Genomic DNA, 10,829 nt, shown 5'->3' on the forward strand with positions numbered 1-10,829 from the left:
TCGGCGAGTCGACAGCTCCGCCATGGTTTCCATACAACCTAGCCCCCTATGCTTGCGCGATCGAACAACGAGCACGCACAGGCCCCGTCGATCTTCATCTTTAATCGTTGGAAAAACGAAATTTTCCGCGGCTCCGATCGTCGACTCGGTTTCTTCCATGGTAATTGCTACGGTATTTTCCCGAAGTAATTTCCAGTGGGAACCGCGAGCCGCGAGCCGCGAACCGCATCGTTTCTGCACGGTAACAGAACCCAACGTTTATCGCTTTCCACAATTTTCTTTGGCCGGTTTAATTGCTCGTTAACCCAAACTAACCGACACGCGTTCGTAACAATTACGAAACGAGACGGATACGTACGATTTACGGTCGCGCGCCATCCGCGCCCCTCGATACGCGCCGATCGACGAAATCAACGAATAGCCAACGACAGGAAAGGCGTCGCGCGCCGGACGACGTTTCTTCTGGTTTAGCGATTAAACGACTTAATTGGCCAGGAGTTCGCGCGCGGTCAATTAACGGTGAAAATAGTCGGTGAAATTGAAAGCGGAGGTGGAAAAACTGGGCGTACGCGTGCAACCGAGCGGCGCGCGACGGATCGCCGCGTCGACGCTTCTTGCGTTCGTCGATCTTCGACCTAACTCGACGGTGGAGAACGGCGGAACCGAGAGCGGATCGGTTCTTCGATCGATCGATAATTTATTCGGCGGGACACGCGACTCTCGATCGTCTCTCGGTTTCGCTCTCGCTCGATCCGTATGCCGTATACGATCGATCGGGACGTCGATCTTCGGGGAAACGGTTCCTCGAAAGGAAAATAGAAAGGTCTCGAGCCTGGATCGATCGTGGAATCACGGTCGATTGAAATTCTTATCCTTGGACGCGCGATCCGGGGAAATCAAAGTTCTTCCTCGGGTCTTGTTTCTTCTCGATCGCAGGTTGCCATTTGCCGTTTGCCGTTTTCCTCGAGACGCTTCTGAAACTGTTGCGCGGAACACATCCTGGGATACGTTCTTACCTTTACGCATTTGCGTTTATACTCTTATTCGAGGAAGCGAGTTTCGCTTTAGAGCGTTTCGAGAGGTACGGAAATCGAGGAATCCGCGCGTTACCGACAACGAGAGACGCGTTTACGTGCAAGCGGGAGCGAATCGACGCTCGGTATACTAGAAAAGAAGAAAAATACGACGGCGAGCTCGCGAAGACGCGCCTCGAAACGATCGACGTTCCGCCGAAAATGTAACAACGCCGAACCGCGCGGACTTAAAATATTTACCGGTCTTCGAGAAACACCTGCCGAGTTATTTATTGGAAAGTACGTTCGACCGGTCGGGAGAGCGTCTCTCTCGAATCCCGACGATCGTTGCGAAAATAAAAGAATCCAGCGTCGAGAAGCGAATAGGCGCGCGAGATCTCTGCTCCGTCGGAAATTCGAGGGTTTCGGTGGAAGAAAGAATCGACTCGGACTCGAGGTTTCTTGCATAGAAAGTTCGATAGTTTAATATTCATAGAAACAATGAGACGCAGAATCTTCGAATAGAACGTTCTCGTCGAGATTCCACGTTCTACGAAACGAAGACGCGGACGGACCGGAGCGGCCTCCAGATATCCCGACCCCGGCCGATGCTCGAACGATTCGAACGCGAGGTCGGAAGCGCTATTCGCTGTCCGCTGTCCACCGTTCGCGCAGCGATTTCGACGCTCGGCGAAGCGCGATCTTCTCCGAGGCGAAGGCGAGAAGGCGTCGGAGAGAAAAGTCGACCAAGTTCGTCGGCTACTTTCGGTCGCTCGTTAAACCAATTACGTTCCTTCTTAATTATCGAATGCTACGATGCCCCGATCAATTTCAGCTATGCAACGGCCGTTACGCTTGTCCACGAAAGCATAAAATTATCATTCTCGACGATATCTCGTTAAATCGTTACGGCGAAAGCGGCGGTTCGTCGTTCGTTGCGCAATCGAATAATTCGTTGCTTCGAAAATGCTCGAAAAGACCTTGAAAAAGGAACGCGCGTCGTCGAAGCCGCGATTCGCGCGAACGCGTTTCGGCCCGTGAACGGCGAGAAGCGTTCGTTGCGAGCGCCAGTCCCTTCGGGGTTCGTTCGAAAGAAGATTATCGAACAACGGTTTCCAGTCGCTGGTCGGTTTTTCTCTCGCGATCGATCTCGGCTTCGATACCGATATCGGCGAAACTTAAGATTATCGTTCGAGAGAAGATTCCGCGCGGCTTTCGGTCGATGCGACGACAACGATCGAAACGGTTATACGTTACGGTGTGCCAGCCGACGAATCTATCGTGGAAGGAGAATGGAAAACGTCGCTTTCCCGGAACGAGAAAAGAAGAAAGACCGTTTCGAAAAATTACAGCCGGCGAACCGCGTTGTCGCGACCGTGCTCGTGCCGCGCAGCCTCGACTCCGTCTTCCGACGCAGTTTTCGACGCGGAATCGCGGCTCGACGCGAACGGAGCTCGCGAGCCGAAGCGGGCCGACTTCGCTCCCAAATACATTATTAAGAAAGAAGAGAGCCGGCCGCGTTCGTTCGGCGACGAAAATATCGAGACCGAAGGTTATCTCGATCTCGCGGCCGTTGTTCCGCCGAGCCGCGGACCGCTTTCGTTCTCGGTCTCGGTCGGGGTCTCGGTCGGAGTCTCGGTCGGGGTATCGGTCGGGACCTCGGTCCCGGCGTCCTTCTTCGCGCGTTCGTCTCTCTCTCCGACCTCGCCGTCGTCGCTTCTGTCTTCGAAACCCTTTCCCGTGGTCGCCGTCCGTTCGTGGCCCCTCTTGTTCCTAGGATTTCCATTTTTCAGCGCTTCCCAGTAGGCGACGGACCCCGACGTTTTCGCGTTCGACGGTTCGAACCGCTCGAAGCGTTCTTCCTTGCCGGGTGGCTCCCGAGGCGAGTCCACGCTGCCGTCCAGATTCAGGTATCTCATCTTCTTGCTGAAAAACTGAATGCTGTACCGGGGACCGTTCTCCTCGGGTCCGGAGAAATTGTTCGAGCGCAACTGCTCCCAGATCGAGGGCTGGGATCCGGGGACGATCGGATCCCATTCGACTCTCTGAAAGGCCGAACCGGACGCGTCCTCCGATTCGGGAGAACGAGATTCCTGGTTGTTGCCGATTCCTGCGCTCGTCGCCGTCGCCGTCGCCGTCGCCGTCGCCGTCGCCGTCGCCGTCGCGGTTGTTCGATTTCCCCGAGGGAAACGGTAGGGACCGGCAACCGTCGAGTCCCGGTAGCCGTTTGCCCGACGAGGAGGCGAATTTTGCTGTTGTTCGCCGGAACCGGGTTGGGCCACCGCCTTCCCGTGCCGAACGATCCTCTGAACAGCGATCGGCTCGCCGTTCTTTAGATTCACCTTGTACGTCCTCGAAACGTGGGCCGCGTTGACTCGGCTCGCTGCAGCAGCTTCGACGCGGTCGGCCGTGCTCGGTTCGGATCCTGCTCCGCGGCCGGCGAGCAACGCGTCCGGCACGCCGTGGTCGAGCTCGACGCGCTGTCCGTACGAGTTTCGGAGAGAATCGGTCGACGGAGGCGGGGGTTCGTGGCCGACGATCGGAACGTCGGCGTGGCTGCTCGAGTCCTGGCCCGAGCTCGACCCCGGGAGGACCGTCGGACGACGATGCTGCTGGGCCTGACGATGGAGATGCGGACGATGCCGGTCGTCGGCCTCGCGGCCGATCGCGAGGACCGCCGAGTGCTCGAACAGCTCCTCGGGGGGCAGGATGCTCTTGTCGAAGGTGGTCTCGATCTCGTTCACCGGCAACGACGAAACGAAACGGATCACCAGATTGTCGGGCTGCACGGATTCCAGAAGTCTGATGTAGACCTTCTCGCCGATCCCGGGAAAGTGGAACGGGCCGACGAGCGGGCCGACCGATTTCGCAGGATGCACCAGGCGTCGGAGAACGTTCAGCAGCGTGTCGACGAAGTTCTTGTTCTTGGTCACCCGGTAGACCGGCTCCAGGTGCACCGTGCCTTCGTCGAACGCGTCCGGCGGACCCTGCACGCTCTCCACCTGTTGATCGACGCGATTCTCGCCGGTCGTTTCGTAGGATCGGCCCACCCGGATCAGGTTGCCGGCATTCTTCCGAAGCTGCCTTCGCCGGCGACCGCCGCTCGAGCGGCCCCGACGGACCCAAACCGTCGATCGACCCGGTCGAGCGTCTACGAACGCCTGCTTCGGAACACCGTGGACGCCGGAGCGGGTGCTCGGGTTCCGCGTTTCCGGCTGCAGCGTGGTGAACGTGATCTCGCCGATGTCCGTTGCGTCGTCTCTCCGAGGCTGCGGCGGCGGCTGCTCCCGGTGCTTCTTCGCCAACCGTCTGCGACGAAAACGATCTCAGAAGTAGTTAGCCGCGAGAAGCGGGGATCGCGACGACCGATCGCGAGTATCGGCGAAAATCGATCGCGAGAGATCCTTTCTTTTTCTCTCGAACTCGACCGAAGACGAGGAAACGAATCTATGGAAACGCGAACGTTTCCACGGAGATCTCGGCATCGCCGACAAGATTTTAGCGCGAAGGGCGCGCGGCATCGAGATCGGGCCGATCGCGATAAAAACGAAAGCGTAACGGAAAAATTATGCTCGTCTCTATCCGCCGCGTTCGATTCTTTCGCACTTTTTCGCTCCATTTACGTTTTCGTTTCGTCGACGTTCTCGCGTCTCGAACATTAAATATCGTCGTATCTGCGAGAAACGAAAGTCGATTTCTATCGAATCGCCGCCGCTCTCGTGCCCGAGCGACGCGGACGATTTTCATTTCGGAAAGCTCGACGAATTTCCGCGGATCCGGCGACGGCGAGCGCGCCCACGTTTCGAACGACGATTCGGATTTAAGAATCGACGAGCGATGAAAATCTTCTCCCGAAGGTGATTCTATTCAGACTTTTCCAATCGTTTTCGAGATCGCCAGAAGATCGGCTCGTCGCGAACGTTGCGCGCGAAATAGTATTCGTTGAAAAACGTACCTGTCCGGTTGCACGGATTCCGCGCGATGAAACGCCAACGTTAACGCGGCACAGACCTGTAATCACACAGATATATCCTTGAAGACGGCAAGTCATCGTTTCTAAACTCGCGAGACGGAACGAGAACAACGATCGTATAGCGTGTTTCGACTTTTCAGCTTCGGTACGATCGTACGTTTCGCGCGCGCGTTCGTTGTCGGTATCGTACGCGCGCAGACGATCTAGCTCCGATTTCGCGTTCCGGCGGACTGGGCCGAACTTTTGGTTCTCGAACGAAACAATTTCGATCGTTCGTTCGACGAGGTACCGACGACGCGCGAGAACAACCCTTTTCTCGATCCGTTTCGATCCTTCCTTTCCTTTTTGAGGAACAATTCCGCGACGGATCTCCGCCGGAACAGAAAATTTCTAAACGATTCCGATACGATTCCGCCGCGAAGAAAGGCGAATCCACCGCGGGGCGCGCCGCGTCGACGACGACGTTTCGGGAGAACAACGCTTTCCCCAAAAAATCACGACGAAACGTTCGCAACCGAAGCACACTCGAACGCGAAAAAACTTTTAAACCAGCGACGCGAACAGATTCGATTTCAGCGATCCGATCTGCGAAATCCGTTCGACGCGACGAATTCGATGAAATCGTATCGGTTCGATTCGCTGGCCAAAGTCGACGAAGAATCGCGACGTCGACGCGTCGGAACCCGCGAAGCGCGGAAACGATCGTCCGATCGGCTCACCGTGATCACACGCGCGATCCTCATGTCGTCGATCGCCCTAGGTCCCGCTAGATCACCGCACCGATCCAACTATGGGGACCGCCGTTCATCGGCGAGGTCTTTTAAAGCTCCCCCGGAGCGACTGGTACCCGCCGGGCCCGGGACGTCGTTAAACTGGACCCGACAACATCGTATCGCGCGTACAGCGTATACGTGGTACCGGCGCCGTTAGTTTTTTCTAAACTGTAAGCGATTCAAAGAGTCGTTCGATCTGCCCGGGAGTCGGATAATCGGCGCATCGCACGCTGCTCTCGAACAGGGTTTCCTCCGAAACGATTTGGCGCGCGGCCGAAAGGGGGAGGAACCGTTCCGAGGAAAGATCGGGGAAATCGATCGAGGTTATTCGAACGATATCGAACGATTCGGAATCGCGACCGATCTCGCTACGTTGTCGCGCATTTCGAAACGAAACAATCGAAAGATCGACGATCGAAATCGATCCGATCGCTGCCGTTCTCGCGCGGTTCGAAGGACGACGGCACGCTTGTCCGCGGACGGATCACTGACGATCGTCCGTCGCGCTTCTCCATATATATATATGTATAAATATGCACGCCACCCGCATCTCGGCACAGCCGAAACGTCCCTCGCGCATCCGCGGGGCTCGCGCCTCGCGAACGTCTCTGCCGGCCGCGATACCGCCCACAGGCCCGCGATGGACCATTCCCGCGCGTCGCGAGCCACGCGGCACGCGTCGTCTCAACGAAAGCGAATTTCCCTAGGCTTTAATTGGCAGAGAGGCGCAGATGCCGACGCTGGCACGCGCTACGGACGCGAGCACGGTGAACCGTCGTCGCGTCGCGTCGCGCCGCCTCGGGTGCTTCTATCCCTGTCTCCGTCTGAAAAAGGCGCGGCACGAGGTCCCCGAGCCAAAGCGAACGCGGTACGCCGAACTCCCGAGTGGCGCGCGCGCGCGCGCGCGCGCGTTTCCACGCAGACCATCTCGCCGGACCCGTTTATAAATCAACTAATTGACGTGCATCGAAAGCTACCGGACGCGACCGCGACCGCGGCCGCGGACTCGTCTTGGCCAAGAAAACGGTAGCCGCGCGCGGCCATAAACGGCGCCGCGGGCGAAAAAACGCGGTCATTAGGAAGGCCTTGGTTAAAGATACATAAGGAATAGAATTTCGCTCGTTACGTTGAAAAAAGAGGAACATCCGTGTCGCCGAGCCCGATTAGCAATCACGGTTGGAGGAACGTCGAAAGCGAACGCGGCAGCGGTCGATTTTTATCATTTTATCGCTGCGTTTTCTAGACAAGGTTTACTTTCGGAATATTCGATTTCGATGGAAACTTTGATCGCTTTCGTTCGCGAACGGCCGGGGACGCGAATCGCGAGTCGAGCTTCGCGCTAGGTAGTACCGCTTCGTCGAGATGGGAGATCGCGGGATAAGGTTTCGATACGATGAATAAAATGCCGTAGCGTTTCGTGGTAAAAGCGTTTAATGTATACGGTGCGCGGAGTACAGAATCGTTTATCGTCTCATCGTTCCACGGATCGAAGCGACGGAGCGCGAACGACTCGATCGGGCTGGCTGGTCGGGCTGGCCGGCCGGGCCGGACGAAATACGAATTGCCGAAACGGAGAAAGACGGTCGACTCCGCGTTCGCGGATTTTAATTTCGGCGATAAGATCCGCGCGACTTCGTTCGACGGAGAAACGAAAGAGCGGACCGTGAACAAGATTCCATAGTCCGCGGCGCGTCGCTTCGCGGCCCGGCACCCGATGCGTGACGCGCGATCCGCGGCCGCCGAAGCGACGACGATCGATCGCCCGGACCCGCGGGACAGCCGCGGTTTTACTCGTAGTTGAAGCGACGCTTTCCATCGAAACGAAAACCGTAGGCCGCGCTGTTCGGAGCGTTGATCAGCGCCGGGTTCCTGAACTGGTGAAACGACCCGTGAAGATGAGCCGGTCGGACCGCGTTCTGCTCCTCTTCTTGAGATCCTTTCAGGTAGAACGCCTCGAACCGTCCTTCCGGCAGCAGGATGTCCTTCAGCGACTCGTCGCCGGGGTCGTAAGCGGTCGCTGTCCGAATCGGAGTCAGCGTCAGCGTCAGCGTCAACGTCAGCGTCACCGTCGACAGGACCAGACCTTGCTGCAAACGCAACGACTCGTCGGTACAGCGTATTCCCGATAATTTTAGATTCGCCGGCACACGCGATGCGTCGACGCTAGGCTTACGGACCGCCGAAAGCAGCTATTTTTTATGTCGCTTCGTCGAGCACGCGCGTCCAACGAAACGAATTTATCGAACACGTTCCGCGCGAGCGGCACCGTACGACGTCGACGACGATCGATTCGAAAACGTGGTACGCGTTGTTCGTCGTTGTTCGCGTTTGGACGCGCGTGCCGTAAACCTAGCGGTAAAATGTCGCGCGCCGACCGTAACAAGCGTCCACGACTCTGTGTTATCGATACCTACTTTCGATACCCGGCGGTGCGGCGCGGTCGGAAATTCGTCTTACAAAATCGGCCGTTTCCACCGTTTTATCGGAAAGTTGGAAAATTCGTCGACTTTCGTTGCAGAAGCGTGAAAATTGTCGCGTGAAAATTGTCGCGTGAAAATTGTCGCGTGAAAATTGAAGCGTGAAAATTGTCGAAGAAATCGTTCATCGGTGGTTGGTTCGACACCGTTAACGGAAAATACATAATGGAACGGCTGCGCGTCGTACCGAGCACGAGACAACCGTGTCGGATACGTATCTCGGAAATGTAGGATAGCGATAGCGCGCGTTTAAACGGAGATCTTTACGCACCGATGCCGTACACCGAAAAACCAAGTCGAATCGTTTAGATTTCGCGGAGATAGCGTCTTCGGCGTTACAAACGACGGTCGTTAACTCGTTTGCCGCGTTAACTTTTCATCGGCTTTCGAACCATTTGTAATTGGCAGAAGTCTACGGTGTTCGAATGCCGACGATGCGAAAGCGATATCGAAATACCTCCGCGCGCGTTTTCTACATGATTCTACAACGGGTGCATCGATTTTACGAAATACGATGAAAGACGAATATAACGCCGACCGAATCCAACGTACCGCCAATAAGGTGAAACCGTTCCGAGTCATCTTGGTGTCCCCGCGACAATGGCGGTCGAAGTCGCTGAAACGATCGAAAAACAAAACGTGTATGCGATAGCGTGTATGCGACAGCGTGTACGCGCAACGAGACGAGTATCGGGCGAGCTCGTAGGCTAAGAACGAGCGCAACGATCGTGAGCCCGTAGAATTTTCACGAATAACGCGTGCCAATTAGGTTCTCGCGGTTCGAATTAGTCAATTTCACGAGGCTCGACGGCTCGACGGCTCGACGGCTAGACCGCGCCCGCCTCGTGCTCGAACGCCGTGCAATCTCCGAATCGCCGTTTCGCGAGCTCGCCGTATCCAGCACGCGGTCGGCGCGGCCGACGAGTCTGGATATCGGGCAGAAAAAGACCTCCGTAGATTTCTAATCGACGAAGCGCCGACTGTCCGCTGTTTCGCGTTCGAACGACATCTCGCGGTATGTTTTGCTCGCGGAACGTTTATGTGTTTATAAACGTAATCGACGGCCGAAAGAACGCAACGCGCCGTTTTCTCGTCTTAATTACCGTACGCACGCGACGCGTTCGCGTATCGGTATGTTAACGACCGTGTAAGATACGTTTCGTTTTCTTTCTCTACGATCTCTGCTCGCTACGGATCTCTCGCGATTACTCGGGAAAAGAAATTACGCTTTTTCTCCGGCAAAAGGAACGTTCGTCGAACATTTTCGTTTCCGTTTAGGATATCGGGCGCTGGGCAGGCTCGAGCCCTCGTTCCTCCCTCTTCTCGAAACGTCCGTCTTCGAGCACCCGACGCGAGTTCCTCTAAACGCGATACGCGGCACGATTTTTAATCGTTTCTATTACAAAATGGTTCCGCGAACGAGTGGATACGCGCGTTTCGCGTCCGATCGATCGATTTTCGATTTTCGATTTTCGATTTTCGATTTTCGATTTTCGATTATTTTCACCGAACTCGATCGACCGACGAAGGTCCGGCCAATTCCACTTCCGCCTTTCGTCCGTGGATCGGCGAATCTCGAAATCGATCGTCTTCGAGCAGTTTCTTCGATTCGCCGATGTCTCTGTGAAACCGTGTGTAACTCGAGAGACGATGCGCATTTCAAACGTTAACGATCACCGTTCGTTTCACGAATTCGAAACAATTCTCTTACAGACAGTTTATCGATGAAATTGAACTTTTTTTAACTCGTCCGGCTACCATTTATGGTAGCAAAAACGATCACTTTGCGGAAAGAACTTCTCTCCGAGATATCCAGGATCTGACGAAGAATTGCGCGAGGACGATCGAAGAAGGATCCCCGATCGATGGATCGTGGAAAACCTTCGAAGGCGATGCCAGCCCTCGGCGTCGAAAAATCGAACGATCGTTCGTGGTTGAAACTCACCGAACAGCCGTGGCAAAAGTGAAAGCCGCTCCTCGAGCGTTCGTACGCAACAGCACGAGGCCCCCGAGACCGTTTCCTCTATCTATCCGATCTGGGCACGTTTAACGACCTTGCCACTCTGCCACCGTGAGCCGTTGTTAGCGCCCCCACGTCGCGCGGCGCGTCCAACGCGAATACGAAAACGAAAACGAGAACGAAGACCGCGAGCGGAGCGGAGCCGAGTCGATGATCGCGAGTTTGCGAGTTTGCGAGTTCGCGAGTTTGCGAGTCGATCGGCAGCCGATCGCTGTTGCGAGCAGAAAACGGAGCAAAGCGGAACGGAGCGGAACGGAGCGGAGCGAAACGGAGCAGAGAGCCGAGCCGTGCCGTGCCGAGCCGAGGCGAGCTGAATGGTCGAGAACGGAAGCCGATGAAAGTGGAAAACTAGCAACCTCGGGTTTTGCCGTCAGCGCTGCTCGGTTTTTATCGCGTTCTCGAGAACTTAAATGCTCGCGACACGCGCGCGATTAGCGTTAGAAATCGTTTAATGAGACAACTTCTTCGGGACTCCGACAAGAACGCTTCGGAAGCGCGTCCGTTGCGGCGGTAAACGCGGTCATTACCGAATACCGATCCTCCGTCTCTAAACATCTCACGAAATTCGAGCAA

General features: G+C 55.9%; 2 protein-coding genes across 2 annotated transcripts; both read right to left on the minus strand.

Moving 5' to 3' along the window:
* Positions 1-1,471: 1,471 nt before the first annotated feature.
* On the minus strand, positions 1,472-7,036 carry LOC117221477 (uncharacterized). Its single transcript, XM_076523509.1, has 3 exons — positions 5,706-7,036; positions 4,969-5,024; positions 1,472-4,322 (listed from the first exon to the last, which is right to left on the minus strand). Exons 1-3 carry the CDS (start codon positions 5,727-5,729, stop codon positions 2,567-2,569), a joined length of 1,836 nt encoding a protein of 611 aa, XP_076379624.1. The 5' UTR covers positions 5,730-7,036; the 3' UTR covers positions 1,472-2,566.
* Positions 7,037-7,172: 136 nt separating this feature from the next.
* On the minus strand, positions 7,173-10,485 carry LOC117221512 (uncharacterized). Its single transcript, XM_033472541.2, has 3 exons — positions 10,182-10,485; positions 8,789-8,852; positions 7,173-7,846 (listed from the first exon to the last, which is right to left on the minus strand). The coding sequence occupies exons 2-3, from the start codon at positions 8,816-8,818 to the stop codon at positions 7,547-7,549; spliced, it is 330 nt and encodes a 109-aa protein (XP_033328432.2). The 5' UTR covers positions 8,819-8,852; positions 10,182-10,485; the 3' UTR covers positions 7,173-7,546.
* Between the last annotated feature and the right edge of the window lie 344 nt (positions 10,486-10,829).

The sequence above is a fragment of the Megalopta genalis genome, chromosome 1 (genome assembly GCF_051020955.1).
Source record: "Megalopta genalis isolate 19385.01 chromosome 1, iyMegGena1_principal, whole genome shotgun sequence".
NCBI classification, from domain to species: domain Eukaryota; kingdom Metazoa; phylum Arthropoda; class Insecta; order Hymenoptera; family Halictidae; genus Megalopta; species Megalopta genalis.

Bases quoted from the DNA above. Each gene is read 5' to 3' on its own strand.
- LOC117221477 (XM_076523509.1), bottom strand. From the start codon at position 5,729: ATGAGGATCGCGCGTGTGATCACG. The intron at 5,025-5,705 runs GTGAGCCGATCG...GTGTGATTACAG, and splicing joins GGATCGCGCGTGTGATCACG to GTCTGTGCCGCGTTAACGTT. The intron at 4,323-4,968 runs GTACGTTTTTCA...TTTTCGTCGCAG, and splicing joins GAATCCGTGCAACCGGACAG to ACGGTTGGCGAAGAAGCACC.
- LOC117221512 (XM_033472541.2), bottom strand. From the start codon at position 8,818: ATGACTCGGAACGGTTTCACCTTATTGGCG. The intron at 7,847-8,788 runs GTACGTTGGATT...TTGCGTTTGCAG, and splicing joins ACGGTTTCACCTTATTGGCG to CAAGGTCTGGTCCTGTCGAC.